Genomic DNA, 21,721 nt, shown 5'->3' on the forward strand with positions numbered 1-21,721 from the left:
AAATCTGACAGATCTGGTGATTTTAAGGCTACTTGTACTCACACTTATTACATCACATGTGATAGATGCAGTTTGCTAGAAGGTATACAAGTTGAAATGAGGAATGCCCTTACACAGCTACCTCCTACATAGCAAATAAAGGACCTTCAATATGACTTTGAAATTCCTCTTTCAAAAATTATGGAATGGAAAAAGCATGATATAACATACCACTTCTTATTTTTATATTGTGATGATGTCTTTAAATAGGGAGATAGCAACATGTGTGTAGGGGTTCATAGGCAAGCTTTAGTTAATTATAACTTTATTTGAGTATTCTGCTCCAATTCTGAATCAGCGTCAGCACTATATCTGGCCAGAATATAATGGATGTACTGGAAGCGACTTGACAACTGTGTGATGCAGACACTGTGATCTTACAAGCACAATTCCCAAAAAGCTTTGAACGGAGACTGAATAAAGAATAAAGTATAACGTATCTAATACCAAAAGCAAAAACTGAAAAAAAAGAAAAAAAAAGAAAAAAACACTTTATTTATGCAATATTTTCTAACGTTTTTCTGAGAAACATCAAAACTGCTATTGAAAAAATATGTTGATGATTCCCTCTTTTTCAAAATGATAAAGTAAAAAAACCCGACAACAATACAAATATTCTTTACATGAACATCTATACATGTGATAAAAAAGTGAAGATTTCAGTCCGCTATCAAGAGAAGTTATACAATTTTATAAGTTTATTGTAAGCCTAGAATCACCTTCACATATTTTTTCCTACGATACAGAGTAAAATATTTTGCCTCATATCACCCACTTTTCTTTTAATAGAAGTCTTCAATATGTCATAAAAAGGTCATAACAAAAATTTAAGCAGATTATAGAGTTTTTTTTTCTTACAATTTGAGACCCAATATGTAAATGCTGAATATAAGGTAAAAGTTCGAGTCAGCCTTTTTCCGCCATTTTAAAACATCAAATATCACAAAAAGGAATTCCATAACCTATCAATATTTTTAGCTTATTTTGTTCCTTAAGTAATGCTCTTCTAAATATAGTATCAATTTTAAATTCTAGATTTTTATTTAATTTCAGCTAACTATATCCTTAATTCTTTTTTTATTAAAGCATCTTTTTATCAAGTCAGCAACCGACTTCCAGGAAACAATCGATGAAATGGTTCATTGAGTCATCACAGGTTTAGATGTATATCTAAGAGTTTATCACGTTTGATCATGTCTGCAGCTTTCTCTCCAATCATCATGGCTGGTGCGTTTGTATGACCCGAAGGAATATATCTCATAACGGATGCATCGACCACTCTTAGTTTATCAATACCAATAACCCTATAAAGCAAGAGTATGATAAATTGTAAACATATGAATGGATTGACAACATAACGAAAGCAATGAGTTATACGAATATTGTATACATCGTATGCTTTATTTTAATGATATTTGTATATTTAAATTCTTAAAACACGAAGAATTTGAAGAAGAAGGTAGTATATGAACTATTGTTATCCTCTTGCAATTCTTAAAATAGTGAAATCTCCAAACCTTTATAAATAGAATGATTTAATCTGAACATTAAGGAACATAAATAGTAGTTATAATGTTGTTTGTGTTATTATGTTTTATTATATTGTCATATTAACGTAAGATTTCACGTCATTTTTTTTAATACAATTTCATATGAACAAATGCGTTAAGCAGAAAGATAGGATACAAACCTAAACATCTTTCTATATGACATTTATCTATGTATATGACAATATCATAAAATGAGACAATTTTCGTGTAGTGTTTGAAGTTTTGTTTTTAAAATACCAAAATGTTATGAACAGCAATATTAAAAAGACAGTCGTAACAATCTTTGAGATCAAACATTTTTTTTGTGAAATTAAATCCCTCATATATTATCTTCATACCTTAATCTTGAATCTACTACAACCGACGGGTCATCAACTGATCCCATCCTACATGTGCCAATAAAGTGATATGCACTTCTTAGGAAATGTCGTCCAATACATCTCCAGTAATTATCAGAATCATAGATTTCTTCACTACAATGTCCAGGTACATCTTGTCTAACCAAAGTGGCACCGATAGATTTCCATGCTTCAGTTTGTTCTAACGAACGCATCAATCGAATGCCTGAAATTATATTCACAAAATTTTAAATCAAATAATTATGATATATCAGTTTCAGTTTCTAGGGGAAAAAAGACAGATCGGATACCCAATATTTCTGTCTTACGACTAATAATTTAAAATGTGTTAAATTCAAAATAAAACTAAATCTAATTATGTATCTCTTTACCTTCTGAACAGATTGATAGAACTTTATATTTATTACAAAGATAATGTCTCTGATTTATTTATATAATATTATTAGTAGATATTTCATAAATATACATGTACATGTAAAATATAAAATGTTAAGTGGGTTTCGAAAAGAAAATAGAAATTACTTGGACCCAATAGAAATAAGAAGATTAGGTATGAGTGCCAATGAGACAACTCCAAGTCACAATGTGTAAAAAGAAATCAATTATAGGTCAAAGTACGGCCTTCAACACGGAATTTGGCACACACCGAACAACAAGCTATGAAGGGCCCCCAAAAGACTAGTGTAAAACAATTAATACAAGAAAACCAACACAACAATCAATCATTAGTTTTATATCGTTAATTGTACCTTTAACAAAGTCTTCAATATCCTCTGGGTGAGAAAGATATCGTGGATTTATTACAGGATATGTGAACGGTGATTTGCTTGATAGCCTCAAATAACCTTTACTTCTTGGTTGTAATAAGAACATAACTACTACAAAACTGTTTTGATCAACACGTTTTAAATGTTCTTTTACAATCTGCAATATATAATTTAGGTATCAAAATATACAGCATTTGTTTAAAAAGATACCTTATGTATATGTGTTATTGGTAATTAGATGTACCTATCCAAAATCTTTCTAAACTCAATAAAATATGTTTGATGCAATGATGTTAAGAAAAATCAAATTCAAACAAATCGATCCAATCACCAATAACAAATGTATTGTAGTATACATTTGTCGTATATGCATTACAAAGCTATGTTGCTTGTGTCTTTAGAGTGTCTACATCCCATTTTGTTTTTCTTTGATGACATAGTTATGTGGTTTTTTTTAGTGATTAAGATTATAACCTAATGTTGACTGCTGTACCCCAGTATTTGTAATTTTATACCTATTATGTCTGTTTGTTTTGCTCACACATTGTTGTAAAGTAAATGGAATTTCATGCGACTGTCATACAAGAGAGAGGTTTAGCTAGTCATAAATCTAGGTTTAAACCGCCATTTTCTACATAAGGAAATGCTGGTATTTTTGCTATTCAACCTTTTTGAGACACCCCTAATGTGATCAAAACAATACCAATTACCCTATGGGTTATAAAGACTTAAAATGATATTTAGTTAGCAATGAATATAAAAAAGAAGATGTGATATGAATGCCAATGAGACAACTCTTGAAATATGCTTGAATAAATTAATTATGATTTTAATAATCTACAAAGTCATTTAGTTCATTACATCATTCTCAAAAATGCAATGAATCCCTTGAATACCTTATTTTATCATCATTTTGAAATAGGTATACTATTTTCATAGCAGCATTGTTAATTTTCTGTAAATATATCGTATATGTTATTTGCATTGTTTTCTCTTTCAGATTACATCAACATAGTTATAAACATGTCCTGATTGAAATACACATGTAAATCGTTAAGAAATAATCATTGATAACAAAGACCGATCTATCATTTAGCATATACACTTAATAATAGAAGAGGCAGATATTCCTAAAATGAAGGATTGTTTTATAATTAATAATGCTAGTTCGTTTCCCTATACGCTCCAGATGTGATTTTTATATATTATGGAACCACATGATTTGTATAACTTTACAGTTAACAAAATGATTCTGTTTCTAACTATTAACTTCCATACATTTATTACAGTTACAAGCAACTGAAATCCCTATTAACAGACTTAAGATAAGTGTTCATAAACAAGGTGCAATAGATACGGAGGATACACCAAAATTATTAAGTCGAAGAACAACTGAACACGCCATGGCAACACTCCCATGGCAACTCCTTTAAGTTATTATTTTTTCCTCGGAATTGATACAAGAGGGTGAAAAACGTAGTATATGTGTACACAGATAATGCCTAAAAAGACAGTATTTATTAAGACATTAAATTGAAATTGAAATTAAAATTGTATACCTCATTTTTAAATGCAAGGTTTGGGTCTAAAACGAAACCTTCTTCATAAGCAACGTTAGACAACTGAAGTTCAATTTGTGGACCTCTTGTATCTAGCGGGTTGACATTTTGTAGAATTGATCCTTCAGCTCCGTTTTTGGAATAAATTCCTGCAAATACAAATTGAATAATATCAACAAGTTTAAAGTTGCTGATTTCTAAGATTTGTCCTTTGTTTATGCTATGCGCGGTCATGTGATAAACAATGTTGCGGATTCAATGATATACATCGTTTATCATGTTTAGTAAAATTTGTGTGCATTGAGCACCGTCGATAAGTCTTATGTAAACAAAATAAGCATTCCAAATATCGTCTTGTGTATTGTCTAACTGTTCATTTACTTTTACGTATACTTGGAATAAAAAGAAATTGCATGACGTGATATATTAAACTAACCGTACAGCACATTTAAGGTGGCATCTAACCAATTTGACCAAACGTAATTATGAAATGATTTATTGAATGTTTACTTGCACTACTTGCCTTCTCTGTTGACAATATAGTCCAAAATTCTATCTGGTTCAGCCGCTTTTTTATTGTTTATATTTAATGGTGCAGTAATATTATATTGAACAATGAAGTTTAAGTGATCATACAAATTCTGTCCAACAGGTAGATCAACTGTTAATGGTATCTATAAAAGATGGTATAGACATGTAAGATATATTCTGAGCAAGACAACACACTTCAGTTATTGACATATTCTTTGCTTGTAGTAATGCATATCATCATTTAAAGCAGGAGACACTCCCATATCGACGCTTGCTATTTTCTCCTTTTTGAAGTTAATTCCATCAGTTTTGTTTGTAACATTGATTGCATTTTTTATCGATTTATACTATTGTCAATATATGTATGATTAGTACTTTTTAGCACTTTTTCGATCAACCTTTTTCATGATTAGTTCGAACTTTTAGAACATTTTATTTCTTTTCACTTTTTGTTTGAATAAAAACGGGACTCATATTGCTCAAACACTGTTGGCCATTTTTAGAATTTCGGAACAGTGAATATCATTAAACGTGTTTTGCGTAAACTTTTGTCATAAAAATCTAAACAAATCAGCTAAAAAGAAATAAAGGTGTATATAATGCGTCAATGTTACAGCACGCAGACGAAACAAATAATCAAAACACATTTAGACAGTGAAATTTTATCTGAACCTAGGTAATAACAACATTAACGGTACCATTTTTGTCTGCATCAGATGCGCATTTTGACAATAAATGTCTCTTCAGTGATGGTCGAGGCTAAAATATTTGAAAATTTAAAGCTTAGTAAAGAGATGAAGAGTTATAATCCAAAAAAGTTTTAAAAAAAGCTTTGTATGAGGAAAATATATTCCTTGATTTAAAATAATATCTAACATTTTGTAACAGCAAATTTTAATAACAAAAAATACAGATTTTCATGCCACTACTAATTAAAAGTACCGGCTACTGGGCTTGTGATAAACTCGGGGACTAACAGTCCACCAGCAGTGGTATCGACCTAAGTAGTTCATTCGGTTACCTCAATGAAGACTTGTTTAAATCCAATTTAATTTGGAGTGAACTTGTGAATGTGGAAAAAAAATATTCAGTTTTCTTTTCTTCTATAGATGCAGTTAGTTCTCTTGTACATGTTATATAAAGAAGCAGATATTCACTTTAGTTTATCGTTTTCAGCTAAAAAATTTCAAGCCACAAAAACTACCAAGCTTGGAAAATTGCAAAATCATTATAAAAAATCGACTTGTTTATAAAACTTGCAAAATGGTAATATTGATATGTCATTGTGTATACCTGATACGGAACATGAAAATAATTAATTATGTTACCTTCATTTGTTGAAGATGTCTGCGAGGTCCGACTCCCGAGAGCATTAGAATCTGAGCAGATCCAATGACTCCAGCTGAAAGAATAACTTCATGTTTTGCAAATACAAGTCTTTTCTTGCCATCTTTTACAAATTCAACACCAACAGCTTTGTTATTCCTTATCAACACCTGCATATTATAGATTATAGATATATACAGAATCAAGCATTTATTGATAATCAGGAAAGTTACACGATGGGTTTCGAAATTACATTTGAACATTTATTGCTAATAAGAGCATTGATTTGAATGTACACGTACATCCTTACGTTTCATGGATGTTAAAACCTTCAGTCAGTTAATCACCTGTTTTGACCACGTACAGTTACTTGTACTATGCATATCAAGTGAGCATACACATTTTGTCCAACAAGCAGATCCATTTTATTCAATATAGTTGTCCCGTTGGCAATTACAACACATTATTTTTAAGTTGATAAGAGGGTTTGTTGCTCGTGCTGTGTGGATGCTGTATAAAAAGTCCCCATAATTGTGATGTATGCCCTTATATTGTACAGCTATGGGTTTTTTTGTTTGTGAGAAAGCTGTCTACTGTTAGTAGGTACATTTTATTTTAACATTTGTTCTATTTTTCAAATTTAAGTTTATACATTCACTTCATTTACATTTTAGTTGATAGTTGTCTCATTTGCAATAATGCCACATATCCTTACTTTTGTATTACTTATAAAAGTAATAAGGGTATTATACAAAGTCAAATTACAATGTATAAGTATGAATAATTGGGTTATGCTTTTTCGTTAAAAAACGTTTAAAACATGCATTAGGAATAGCGCTGAAATGATAGGATGTTTTGATGCAACAGTTCTTGCCTTTTTAAGCCTACACTTTCAAATGAAAAAGTTACTAGAGATACATCTAGTATACAACAAATTGTACTACTGCAGTACATTAAGCTGCCTCGGAGGTTTCGAGGTTGCGTGTTCGCTTCATGTGCTGGAGGTTGAAGGTTCGAACCCCCGCTGGTTTCGGGTATGATGATGTCTTTCTGTGGACTGTAACCTTGTGATCTAGCACGTTAAAATCCTGCTCAGCGTGTTGGTCTTAGCTAATATTAATACATCATTATTATGTTTTCGTCTTGAATATGTATATTTTCTCCCGCTGAACGTTAAGCAGCCATCAATCATCAACATCATCTAGGAAACTATATGCACGAATGGATATGGAGAAAAAAAAATAGTCGTCAACAAAGCAAACCGATTAAAATTCTATCCTCATTACAGTCCTGTACACCTGTTTATGCCATACCCTAACTAGAAAATAAAAATTGCAAATGGTGATACGCCTATATTCTTTTCATTGCTTTTGTTGCTACTTTATAACTCCCCACCTCTAAATTTCTATTTAATAACATTTGGCAATTTGGAATTTTACATGGTCATTAAAGTTTTTAAAATGAAACATAATAAAACATATCTACCTTAGTGACATGAGACCGCAAACTGACTTGTAAGTTGAATCTTTGTAATACTGGCCGAAGGTAACAGGTTGATGTACTGCAACGTTTACCGTCTTTTATATTTGTCTGACTTTTGCAGAAACCTGAATTATTTGATGTAAAACACACTATATCATTGATGATCTTGTAATATTCAATTGAACATTTCTTGAAAGGATTGTGCATTTGTATATTTATATATAAAGAACAGATTATGATTTCCTTTTGTATCCGGAATAGACAGTTTTAAAAGTAAACAAAAGAAAAATGTGATTTGCTATTGTAAATATGTAACTACTTCTTGATAAATAAAACATAATAATGAGTAAAAGACGATATACACAAACATATAGGAAAAGTTGAAAAGCCAGAAACCAAACAACACTTCTATTTAGGATATGATATATATATCTCGTAGATCATCCACTCTTTGCAAAAAGTCATTACTTATGTGTTTTTTGTGTGTTTGTCAGATATACAGGTCAGATATTAAATAAAAAGTCAAAATTGCTGGTATTTTAGCATAACAAATGTCCGCAATTGTCTTCATTTATGTCACTTTAATTTGATACCAGTCGCTACAGAAAACATTGAAATGCGTAATCTTTCTCGTAACTGAATGCACTTCTGATTAAATTTATCTTTAACATATTGCACTGATTATACGTACATTCTGATCAAGTAAAGAACTTCAAGAAAATTGCTCATTTGATCATACACTAAAGTTTAACTATTCAAATAATCATTTTTTCCCTCACTTTTCGTTGCACAGATCTTTTGAACGTCTAATTATATTTGATTTACTATCAAGCCAGATGGTATAAGCAGTTATCTGCACGTAGTTTGTACTGTATTCATGTCACGTAGTGTTGTCATTTTATCGGTATTTTTAACATTGCCATATAAGCGGGAGGTTTGGCTAGCCATAAAACCAGGTTCAATCCACCATTTTTTTTTCTTAAAATGTCCTGTACAAAGTTAGGAATATGGCAGTTGTTATCTAGTGTCCGTTTCTATGTATGTTAGCGATTGTTTTTGTTGTAGTTTAGTGTTGGTTCTGTTGTTCCGTTGTTTTCCTCTTACAGTTGATGTGTTTTCCTCGGTTTTAGTTTGTTACCCGGATTTGTTTTTGCTTAATCGAATTATGTTTGAACAGCGGTATACTACTGTTGCCTTTATTTATACCCAACAAAATTGCCTTTAATCAAGTTAATAATAAACTGGATTTTGGTCACCTGTTATGGTTTATTTTACAAACAATATAAATGCATAAACATTTTTATTTTTTCCTGCTTCAATTATATCATTTTTTTTTCCACAGATAAAACATAGATACCAAAATGAGAACTCGAAACTCGCTCAACTGAATAGAGTGCGCATGGCGGGTAATGCATGTATAGCAGGAGACGACAAACTTGTGGAGGCCTCCAGTCTAGCTTCTTTTTGAGTTCATGCTAATATCTCAGTTTAAATGTTTTACTTGAATTTTTTTTCTGAATTTGTTTTTCAAATTTCATGCTTTGAACATCAGTTATTTGCTGTTTCCTTATAAAATTTGCAAAGTGTAAACTGAACACTAGATATATTTTAGTTTGAATTAGATTGTTTTTGGGCATTTTGTTTTGAATATTAGTAGCCTACATAGACTTTTAGCTATGTTTGGAGCTCTTATAATGTAAGCACCAATCCATCGTAAAAAATGAATAATAACAACCAAAATCGAGTGTTTCAAAATCTTATAAAGTCACATTAAATGTATAAAATAAATCACCATATTAATGATATTGCATACCAACATGCAAAGTGCCGACTTTTAAGCCGATGATACTCTCAGGGATGCTACGTCATTCAGCAGTAGCATCGATCCAGCGTAAGTAAAAACTCATCAAAGGTACTAGGTTTACAATGTGTTACACCAGACGCGAGTTACTTCTACATAAAACTCATCAATAACGTTGGAATAAAAAAGTTGGCAGGAGCATTGCAAAAAAAAAAGAATCACAAAAGATGAGCAAATATAGCTACGGCCACCCTTGCCTTGCAACTCTTTCAACCAATGGTGGCCTCTGATGGTTGCCACTGTTCCAATACAACCATTTTGGATTATTGAGTTACTTAGCAACATTTTCGTCGTAAAAAATGTATTAATAAAATTACTGAACTCCAAGGTAACATCTAAATGGGGAAAACCATAACACCTGACATAAGCAAACATTCGACTATATCAACCTGTGAAAACACTGGAAAATAACTGGCATCTTCTAAACTTGCTTCAGACATTTTTCGAAGAAATGGTGAGTTAACCCTGGTAAACATGACAAAATTGGGACCCAGCAGCCAAATTTGTGTAAACAAACATACAACACAACTGATATATAAAAATCCAAACAAACCTATCTAATTAAGACGGAAACAACAAATGTAGCTGTTTAAACTTAATGACGAATACACACTTTCCCGATAAAGTACAAATTGAGTAAAGTATAAATACCAGGCTAAATATAATGTAAAACATAAAACAAAAAATAAATTGCTTGCGTCTGACTTGCACCTGTAGACCCATTCCTATCAGGAATGACACAAACCAAAAACCGAATGCCGAATGAACAAATACCGAGACACGGCCAAATCTGCAATGTACATTAAATGAAACACTACGTCGGCAACTAGAAATCTATAACTCTAGATCATCCTGTATTATTTATGAAGTTACTAAATATTTAATAATTGATCTTGGTACTTTGTATTTAATTATTGATCTTGATACCTTCCTGTATGAGAAAAAAAAAGACTACACTTTCATTGACAATACCCCGGGTCCTGCCTGGTTTGCTCAGATACCGATGCCGTTTTTCAAAGTAAGAGTAGCAGCTCCAAGCTCTTGAGTATCGTATGAGTTGGCAAATGTATACTCCTTACGCAGGACAATTTGGTATATAGATATAAGAAGATGTGGTATGAGTGCCAATGAGTCAACTCTCTATCCAAGTCAAAATTTATAAAAGTAAACCATTAAAGGTCAAAGTACGGTCTTCAACACGGAGCCTTGGCTAACACCGAACAGCAAGCTATAAAGGGCCCCAAAAATTACTAGTGTGAAACCATTCAAACGGGAGAACCAACGGTATAATCTATATAAAAAACGAGAAACGAGAAACACTTATGAACCACATCAACAACCGACAACTACTGAACATCAGATTCCTGACTTAGGACAGGTGCAAACAATTGCAGCGGGTTTAAACGTTTTAATGGTATCAAACCTTCACCCTTACTGAAACAATAGTGTAACATCACAACATTGAAAGACACACTATAAAATATCAATTGAAATTCGAACACAAATATGCCGAGTTGTATCCTAAAACAATAAATGTTTTGCGTATTGTTCCAATTATTTTGAGAAGCACCGTGAATTATTTTTGTAGACGGGTTTTCAATTTTTCATATGGTATGATGGTGTAATGAGAGGGAAAATTATTTCAATTTGTTATTCCCCTGCCACTGTTTTAAAATGCTGGTTATCCTAAATCTTGGTAGAACATGAAGTTGAGCCGGCAGTGTACCGTTGTTTAACGGAGTTTTGTGAAGTTTAAGTATGCAGTACAATGAAGGTAGATCTTCTGATGTGTTGAAGGGCTCGTCGAAATTAATGATTATATATGTGGGAATACCCGAATGTTAATTCAGTTCTTTTTTTATAAATCACACACCGTAATATAATGATTTGCAGACAAAATCAACATTGTTTGAAGCTTTTTCTGCAGGAACAACAACATAGCTAATATGAAAAAAGGACATACAACTATATAACTGTATAAGTTCCAAATGTACATATATAAACACTAGTTTCTTAAAACTCTGCATGTTGATACACCATTTTTCATATTTGAATAAAGGTAACTTGTTGCTTTTTATTTTTCATGTGATCGCCCTTAATACTAAATGATAACCTACCTATCGGATTATCGCTATTACAATCTACTGTAGAAAAACCAATTTCCATTGCCGCTGTATGATGAAATGACTGTAATACACTCCCAGTTTTCTCTTTTATAACTATAGGTCCATCAAGTCCTCGTAAAGCTATAACACGTTTGAACTTGCGTATTTATGATTGACACTCAATTTACAGCAATGTATTATACAACAATCCTAATATGCACGACTTTTGAATATGTTCCGACAGATAAAACCATGCAATCAGTGTGTTTCAACAAAGATTGGATATTAAGATTCCTTTTGCCAAAATGTTTGCCGCAATGAAATATATATCTTTGAATAAAGATATCAGATAGCTGCATTGTATGTGGGAAATTTAGAGATTTACTCAAACCAGTAAGAAACTATTCAGAATTTGAAAAAGACTGAATCCGAGTTCAAAAAGGTTGTGCCCAATTAGGCTTAGGCCTTTATGCTTTCGGTTGATCAACCTTCGTGTGTCAATGATTTTTACTCTCTATGAACATTTGATTACCCAAAACAAACGACCACATCAATTATATTTCATTTCCGATGGCTGGTCATGTCAGACAAAAAGAACCTGTAGAAGATGAATTAAATTCGTCCCAGTGGTTGTAAAAACCTATCAAGTTACCTGGCTCACAGTTGAGTATGTTATACCCGTCATTCGTCTACAAACGGTTACACGCCAATTAAAACAGATGAAAGGTCAAAACTATTACAAAGTTGAGGTGCATTGCTAAACACATATTTCAAAAACGTTTTAACGGCAAAATTAAAAAAAAATATAGACATAGAACTTAACGCTTAACGCGAAAACCGTATCATAAATTATATTTTTCGATAGAAAACATTGTATAGTTTTGGCATATCTTGTTGAGTTGGTTTCGAATGACGAACGATCGAAAATATTTAAATGAGTAGTGTTATTAATACAAATAAAGTCTATAATAAAATATTTTTTGGAAAAGTGTTGTGGCATGCGAACTATACTGCCTTTTCTAAGTACAATCGACCGAAATTCTTAAAATCTTACAAAACCACTTGTAATTATTTTGTTGACAGCATGACAACTTATATGACTTATTGTATCCTTAACGTTAATACAGACAACATTGAAATAGCACATCTAACTTGAGTTATTTATAAAAAAAAACCAATTAGTCCGATTAAGTTCTTTGTGCGCATTGTTCTTTCATGCATAAAACAAGTTAGAGCATATGTGTTTTTGTAAGGTTTTTCGATTGGTTATGTGCCTTCTTTTATGTGGTTTTGAGTATGTTCTGGGGTTCGCTAAATATAATATTATAATATTATTTGACAGGTATTACTTACTTGAGTCTTTGTACGATGTCTCTGTAGCATTTTCAAGCTTTCTGAAGTAGGGCAGCACATCATCATATCCCCATCCAACTGCTCCTTCTTGTTTCCATTGATCATAATTGCTACGACTGCCCCTTAGTATGTTTATTGAATTTATTGACGATGATCCTCCAAGCACTTTGCCTTGTGCTATGTAACTTCTCTATCTCAATAGAAAATAATACGGATGTGCAAACATTTAGTATTCTTATATATATGCATAATAATAACGATTAGGTGACCGTTGATTGTTATGGAATATCTGTTTCACAGACGACGATAGATATGTTCTAATCCACATAACCACAACCCCATCCTCTTTTCCTTGAATGTGACCTACCGAATAAGAGTTATCATAGGGTTTGTACTTTTATGAGCAACAAGATGGTTGCCACATGTAGAGGAGGATATGATTACCTTTCCGGAGCACCTAAAATTTCCCCCCGTGTTTTTTGGTGAGTTCCTATTGCTTAGGTTTAAGTTTTCTATGTCATGTGTTGTGTACTGTTTTTTGGTCTGTTTATGATTTTTTGCCAAGGCATTGTCAGTTTATTTTCGACTTATGAGTTGAAATGTCCCATTCGTGGTTTTTACTCTATTTTGCGTGTCATACACTCGTCTATTCATATATGTCGGCATATCTTATATGAATACAATTAATTAACAGTTAATTTCAATCTATTTAATAGGAAATGAATCAAAAATGAAGCGGGAATTCAATTTCCTTTCAGAGAAACGGATTGGCCCGTGTACAATATCAAACGAAAGGAGATGTAAAACAAAACAAAAAAAAAGGGGGGAAAAACCCGAGCAATATCAAACGAAATAAAAACAAAAACACAAATAAAAGTGGAAAGTAATATATCGTAGATCAGTGAAAATACGGGTACTGTTTTAACAGGTCGTTATCTTATATATAGTAATTCTAAAAGGAAAAGATAGAAAGATGACAGTCACTATCTTTAAAAAAAGACAGACAACAAATGTCAAAACATAACAACAGTTGATAAAATACTGCAAATTAACATAAAGCTTGGGTAGCACAAACCATATCGAAAACCGCGGGTAAACACATGTATTTCACTATTTACATCCGTCGTGTTGTCAATTACAATAAAAACATATATACCAAGTCACTTTATGTGATGTCAGAATAGAAGGAAAGAGGACCGGATTGTGGCATTGATAAGTTGAACATACATAGGTGAATTAATTGGATACAATTTGCTGGAAATGACTAAACTGTCGTTTTTACGTTTTTAATGGAAATATTATTTACAAAGCGAAGCAAGCACATGTTTACGACTTTTCCTTCAATCCCATTTGCTGGACTTAAAGGACTTGCCATTAATGGTTTTAATTGGTCTTTTGTACTGTGAAATATGTTCGATTAACTTTTTTTTTATCATTAACTAGTTTCGATTTACTATTCCTACCGTTTAACCCGAGTACAATGTTATTTTTTTATATTTGATATAGTTCGTGGCAAAATGTTGATAAACTTTAAAAACGCTGACCAGTCCATATTTACAACTTAATGTTAAAAAATGTGAAACGTATTCATATCGAAAACTTATTTTACCTCATTTTTGTAAGCAAAATGGGAATATTTTTGTGGTACTGAACGATATCCCCAATCTTTCTCAGAACCTATAAGGGAAAACCACAAAAATGGTATCTGAGTGACGTCGTTAGGTTCCAAATCCGATTTCCCAGCTTCTAACAAAAGAACGGAAGTTTCACAATCCTCCGATAATCGAGTGGCAACAACACTACCAGCCGAACCAGCTCCTACTATAGAATATAATCAAAAATATTATATATGTAATTACTTATTACGTATGTATATCTAAGTTTTCGAATGAGCTAAAGTCAATTGCAAAAAAAAGGAAAGTCCCTTTCGGAAATCCCAAGCTTTAAAAAGTTAACAAAGAAAAATAGGTTTCGCTTAAATGCCTAAAAATCAACTAAAAACAAATGTCACTTAAAGAGTACAATCAATCATTGAAACAGCATTTTACATTTTTTTGAAGTATAACATTAATTTTCATATTATTGCTTTTGCATTTGGACAAAGGCCAGCATCACACGTTAGTGTTATAATCTACTAGAATCAGGACAGGCATGGGATAATGCAAATTTGTAATTGTAATGCATGGTAATGCATGACATTTTTCCAAGTAATTGCATGTAATGAGTAATGCAGCAATTTTTGCATTACATGTAATTGTAATATAATGCATTACTTTAGCAAAAAGTTGTGTAATTTCATGCATTACATGGCATTACTTTTTTCACATACTACATCTTTAAAATATTGTTGGAGATTTAACTAAAGCAGAATTTAAGATTGCTTGATTAACTAAGAACATATTAACTATTTGAATATATTTTTTATTTCATTTTATTTCATACATTTTCCTGCATAAAAAGATTGATATTTGAAAAGCATTACTATATTGTTGTCATAAGATCAAAGAATACCTTGTGTTGATTAAATAAAAGATTATTGAAGTTTGTTATAAAACACTAATAAGTTTGTTTTACAATCAATATTTTCATTATTTGCACAATTGTTCATTAATTAAGCTCTATGTTTATTACATAATTAGGAAAAAAATTCTCAGTAATTAAATATTTTTATTGCAATTAAAAAAAATAGATATATTTATAAAAGTAAAGTCAACATTAAGTTTAAATAATTAAAAATGTAATAGCCGAATTAAATAGTCTGTTGACATGTATACTTAAATTCAATGCATGGAACAATTACTGCATATGCTAGAATCTTTTGTGACTTCGTGTTGTTTTTCAAAATGTTTGATTTTTCTATTCACTTAATAATAAAATTTACAAATGTAATGTGTAATTCAATGCATTACTTTGCAAAAGTAATTGTAATGTAATGCATTACTTTGATAAATGAATGTAATTGTAATTGTAATTTAATGCATGGTTTTGTCAAAGAAATTGTAATATAATGCATTACATTGCAATGTAATTCGCCCATGCCTGACAAGAATATATGAGGAAATGAGGAATGTCTTGAAAACTATAATGGACATCATAAATAACAGGACAAAAGAACAGACGGACAGACGGGCTGACTGCGGGATATTATAATCATAATCCCGCCGTGCTCGTGCTTCGGAAGGAAAAGGGGGGGGGGGGGGGGGGGGGGGTGCAGTAAGAAAAAGGTTATTGTAAAATGACAATTATTAAATCATATGTTATGACCAATAGTTTATTACTCTGGCCCTTTCAATCGACATGCAGATCTACTGAACAGTACACCTCTATTTTTTGCGTATTTTTATTTATAGTGAATATATGTTTGATTATATCTCTATAAGTCGGAACAGCGTAATATAATAATATAATGTATACTTTTGTGTTGCTGTCATTTAAAACAGCCAATATTTGACAAATTGTTGTCAATATATCCTTGTCTTCTAAAGATATGTGTATTCAATTGTTAAATTTTATTACAACAATGTGTCTATGTTAAACATTTTGTCAACAAGGTAATTTCTAACACCAGACAAACCTTAACAGAAATGCATCATATTTAAATATATCACACGTACAAGAGATAGGATGCAATTTGTTATAATATCTTGTTTGAAATATTTTTTTTTTCAAATATTTTATTCTGTTTTTTTTAACCTACCGATAGGGGACAACAACCTACTTCTCCAAAATACGGTCATATTTTTGCTCGCCCATTTACTCTAATGCAAATTAGCAGAATTTGGAAGTACCTATTATTTTTACTGACTTTTTGCAAAGTCTATAAATATAGTTTAGTTTGGTGTGATAATTTATCTTTAGTGGATGAAATACATTCTATTCCTGAACTATATAAACTATAGCTAGAGATCGTGTGCGCATGTTCTAATTACGTTTAGCTGAAAAAAAGAAAATAATGTCATTCGTGAAACAAGTGAACCATCGAACGATCCATTTCGTTGACTGATTCGACCAAGAAAAAAAGCCAATCAAATACAGAAAAAAAAACAACATTTTTTTTGTTTAATCTGTGACAAGAGATTAAACAAACATAGAAAAGTCGTTATCATACGTTTGAACGTGCTTGCCTGTTTATTCGTGTTTTTATTAATGTTTACATCGGGTCATATACTTTTGGCATTCTACGGAGATCATCTCGTTGGTTTATAAGATGGCGTCTTGTTTAGAATACGATCCAACAATTATTGTTGATTCATTCTATCAAGTTCATGCTTTGTTGATTGTTTCCTTTTGACGTATTGTACGTTTTAGTATGATATAAATAAAATATGGAAGTTTGAACAACTAAAATGTTTACTTTGCATTTTCCTTCAATCGAGACAATTTGTTAGCATAGATAAATCAGCTTATTTTCGAATTATTTTATTAAAAATATTATGAATGTTGTTTGTAATGAAAGACGAACTAGTAAGTGAAAATGAACACCTTATTTTGCAATGTCACACATCATTATAAAACAACATATGATAAATTTCACGTATTTCCTTTCTGAAGTTTTCTATCTATTTCTTCTTCAGAAAACTAAAATCTACGAATTTAAGAACCCCGCACATGTAACTTCTACTCAAATCTCCAAATTTGATACCCACGAATAAAAGTAATTTCACAGTGTAATAGTAACGTGTACCTTTGTTATGAACGCAAACATGAATTATTTTCACTCTTCTAAAACTCGGCCGATGCCGTTCCGCCACGAGAGTAACGAATTAACCCGGGGATTACCGATTGGATTTATCTTATTTATAATTCTTATCATGAGGGAAAATAACTGAGTTAAACACTTACCAACAATATAATCATACATTTCATTGACGTGTTTCTCATAAATTCCTGGTGTGTCTACTTTCCGTTCAGGAAGAACCATTGAAAGAAAGTAAACAAGAGCTGCAATCGCCGAGTTACGGACTATCACTTCTGCGAAAAACATTGTATATTAAACAGGCAATGGCTGAATACGTAAATACCTACAATATGTACAAGATTTTAAACGTAATTTCCTTACATCTTTTGTTAGCCACAAAACGAACATACACTATATCTATATCTTCTTTAAATTTGAAGGGATCTGATGCATAGAGTTTAAGAGATCTAACGCATTTGATGTTTCACATTTTTGTTTAAACCAAGTCATTTATTTGCGGTTGAAAGGTTTAAAGTTTGTTTTAATGATGACATATCCATGTAAATGTTAAGGATTTTACTGATGGTTATGTCATTAAGAAAATTAAAACTATACCACTTTTATTAATGACTTGTATACCATTTAGAAAAGTTAAATTTCGTAACATTTTATTTATATATTGATCTTCGTAACGCAGTTTTCTAATATTGGCGTGCATATAATTTACATCTGTATATAGTTATGAACCTCAAATGTATAGTTAAAATATCACATTTCAAATTTCATTTTTGAAATATTTTAATCTTCAGAATAACCAATCCCTTTCTGTTCTACTAATCCTTTTAAAGTATATTCCTTACAAATAGCCGTCAACCTAAATTCTTTTTTTTCCTTCACGTATATAATGTGTAAATGAAACAATACGACAAGAATTTGTTATGCATATTTTTGAAGATGTGACGACAGAAAATATATGATGTATAACCGCAATAAGTATTCGTACGCATGTCATAGAATGTTGGATTATGAACAAACCACTTCTTCTTATATATATGAAAACATTGCATTTGTTTTACATAATCTGGTATTGCATTTATCTTAAGAACTTAGTATAACTGTCTTCTTAATCTCTAATTAATCTCTTCGACTTCCGTTTTGAAAACATGGTTTTTGCAATAATCAATATGACAGGATAACCTTTTTTTGTTTTTTGCATATACATTTTGTAACCTATTGCACCTTTGATTTAGTTCATCAGTGAACACTACGTAGGGATCTAAATGTTTGTGTTTGTCAATGTGAAGGCTCAGTTTGGAATCCAGTGGGTTTTTTTATGATTTATTTTTCATATTTTCATTTTCTTATCTTTATTATAGGATTAAACGCCTTTTTAAAGGAATTTATTGCTGTATAAACTCGACCAATTCAATCACAAACAAATAAAAGTCCAAAGGACTTTTATGATATGTTTGTGAGTGACTTGGTACAGTTTATACACCAATAAATTCCCTTAAAAAGGCGTTTAATCCTTATAATTCTTTAAAATTGGAGAAAATGATTTTATTTTTCAACACGTTAATTGTATATTTGTGTCATTGAATAGGCCTGGCGCATGAATATATTGTTGGTTAACGCAAAACTATGTACTTCATGAAATTTGCAATCGGATAGAAAATAAACTACAAAAACTTTTATTATCATTCAAACGAATGTTTTGTGTTTATTATTTAATTCAACTATTAAGACATATTAACGCGAATTGAAAATAAATTGTGTTAACGTCGATCCAGATTGTGTCATTATCGCCGCCATCTTGTTTACATTGGAAAATAAACAACGTCAAGAACAACTACCGGAAGTCCTCTCAACCAGTCATATCAACGTATTCTCTAATATGCAAATCATATAAGAATTATTTCAAAATATATTAGACCAGAGCCATGGTATTATTTAGTTACAATAAAAAAAATGAGTGAAAGCTCCTATTACATTTAATTTATAATTTAGTACCATTTAGAATAAATTGAATACCACACAAACATTATAATGACCTTAACGAAAGGTGTTATATATCAGATTTAATATGCCCTCAATAACAAAAGAAACGCACCAACTCTATTAATTTCTTAGTTAATATTTCTACATGTATTGCGTATACTTTTTCAAACAGATCTGGAATAAGTCAAATTTTTCAAACTACATTTCTGTAATCTTCAACAATACAATTCTATGAAAAGGGGTCCGTGTAAATCTTATCAATTCAGAATTTTAAAAAGTTTTCAAATTGTAGTTTTTTGGAATTTTTATCTTTTTTTTTGAAATTTTGAAATTTTCACCAAATAATTAAAATTTTAAAATTCTAGAATTCATAATACAAATGATAGTTCAGATATTTAATCACACTCTAAAAATACTGAACTTAAAGTTCGGTTTTGATTATTTAGCTATTTGAAGATTTGATTCTTTGGACTTTGATTAAGAAATTAAAAATAAAAAACGGGCGACAAGAGAGCATATGTATCATTATCGTGTTATGGGGTACATGTAAAGTGCGAAACGGAATAGAACGGAACGAAACAAAATATAACGAAACGAAATGAAAAGAATATTAAATTTGACTTAAGGATGTATTCTTCTGATGTTTCAGTTTCGTTAAAATCTCGTTCTGGAATTATTTCCAAAACATGTGATGCAAGTGGAAAATATCAATGAATTTTAAAAATATTTTAATCAGACTAAACTCTGTGAACAAATTTGTATTTACAATAAGTTGGTTTTGAGTAATACAGTTTTCAAATTCTATAACTAATCTAGTCATGTATATCGGGTCTCCCCAGCCAAAATGTTGAGAAAATGGGTGAGTGGTGCAAGAACTTATTTAATCACAATTTGTATATACCATATCAATGTTTTCTTTTTAAATTTCGTAGAGATGTAATTTTTCATTCATTTATAAGAAAGAAGTTGAAATAATATACTGTTTGTTCTTAAAAAGAGAAAAATCTTAAATTTTCAAAATTGACAGCATGGTAAATTTCGCACGAAAAAGCAACAAAATATTATCAAACTTTCTAATAAATGTTAACACTAACTTAAAGTTTTTTTAAGTTAAATTTATTCAGATTGGTCCACTTTATCTTTAGTGAAAGTGTAAAAAGGTTTAATCGTGAAACTGTGATTTTTTTCATAATAGCTCAAAGATGGCTAAAAATTAATAAAAAATGGGATAATCATTAAAAGTAGGTACTTTCAAATGACTGCAGCAAAAAAAAAAAAAAAAAAAAAAAAAAGAAAAGAAAAAGTGCACCACCTTATGAATTTTTCTTCGTTAATTTCTTTCTAACAATTATATCAACCCAAAAATCAGGTTAAGAAAAACAAGTTTAATTCTAGAAATGTGTGGCTTCTCAGAGGTGTACATCCTTAATAGTTAAGGTATAAAATAAAACAAGAGGCAGACGGATCTAAGCATAGAAAAATTTAATAACAATTAAATATTTCTCACAAGCGTAAAAATCATTTTAAAATAAGAAACACCTTTATCATAATCATTCTTGAGTAGGAACGTTCATTTGAAACGCAAAAAAAAAAAGGAAAATTTTTTATGGTTTTTCATTTATTGAAAAAAAAAACCAATTTTCAAACGTGCATTTAACAGAAGAAAAGCGTTTCAGATAAATAATTCAGAACTGTTTGGTTTTGCACAATTAATTAAAAGATAACAGAGAATTTCGAATTTATTAGTCGAAACGGACAAAAATGAATTCTAGGTTGGATAGTTAACTCATTTTCACTATTGTGTTTGTTCAACACTTTTGCAAACACGTCACTTTTTTGATAAAGCGCCCATCATTTAGGAGTAAAAGTAAAAACTAACCAAATCGCAGTAAGCCGAAAAATGTGGTAGTGTTGAGAATGTAAATATTTTTTACTGTTCGTTAAGCAATAAAATGGTTCAATACACGTGTATTCCCTCAAATTGGATCTCAGATTTTTTGTTTTGCATGACGACTTCTTACTATCTGCATTCATGTCGGCAGAGAGAATCATTGAACGTACGTTTTAAACGATCATCTTTAACCTTTTATCAACTATTTCGTTTTTATAAATC

The 21,721-nt window shown here is 30.9% G+C and overlaps 1 protein-coding gene across 2 annotated transcripts; it reads right to left on the reverse strand.

Moving 5' to 3' along the window:
* Positions 1–516: 516 nt before the first annotated feature.
* On the reverse strand, positions 517–18,092 carry LOC127706393 (uncharacterized GMC-type oxidoreductase Mb1310-like). 2 transcript variants are annotated; one of them, XM_052210972.1, is made up of 11 exons: positions 17,775–18,092; positions 14,542–14,753; positions 12,933–13,122; positions 11,592–11,720; positions 7,617–7,738; positions 6,134–6,301; positions 4,798–4,948; positions 4,275–4,423; positions 2,698–2,872; positions 1,928–2,153; positions 517–1,343 (listed from the first exon to the last, which is right to left on the reverse strand). In XM_052210972.1, exons 1-11 carry the CDS (start codon positions 17,914–17,916, stop codon positions 1,190–1,192), a joined length of 1,818 nt encoding a protein of 605 aa, XP_052066932.1. In that variant the 5' UTR covers positions 17,917–18,092; the 3' UTR covers positions 517–1,189. The 2 variants fall into 2 exon arrangements, with proteins under 2 accessions (XP_052066932.1, XP_052066933.1); XM_052210973.1 differs by having other exon boundaries at positions 12,933–13,126.
* Between the last annotated feature and the right edge of the window lie 3,629 nt (positions 18,093–21,721).

This window comes from Mytilus californianus, unplaced genomic scaffold (assembly GCF_021869535.1).
Source record: "Mytilus californianus isolate M0D057914Y unplaced genomic scaffold, xbMytCali1.0.p SCAF_6, whole genome shotgun sequence".
NCBI classification, from domain to species: Eukaryota; Metazoa; Mollusca; class Bivalvia; order Mytilida; family Mytilidae; genus Mytilus; species Mytilus californianus.

Bases quoted from the DNA above. Each gene is read 5' to 3' on its own strand.
- LOC127706393 (XM_052210972.1), bottom strand. From the start codon at position 17,916: ATGTTTTTCGCAGAAGTGATAGTCCGTAACTCGGCGATTGCAGCTCTT. The intron at 11,721-12,932 runs GTAAGTAATACC...AACGTGTTATAG, and splicing joins GACATCGTACAAAGACTCAA to CTTTACGAGGACTTGATGGA. The intron at 6,302-7,616 runs GTAGATATGTTT...TATAATATGCAG, and splicing joins TGCGGTCTCATGTCACTAAG to GTGTTGATAAGGAATAACAA.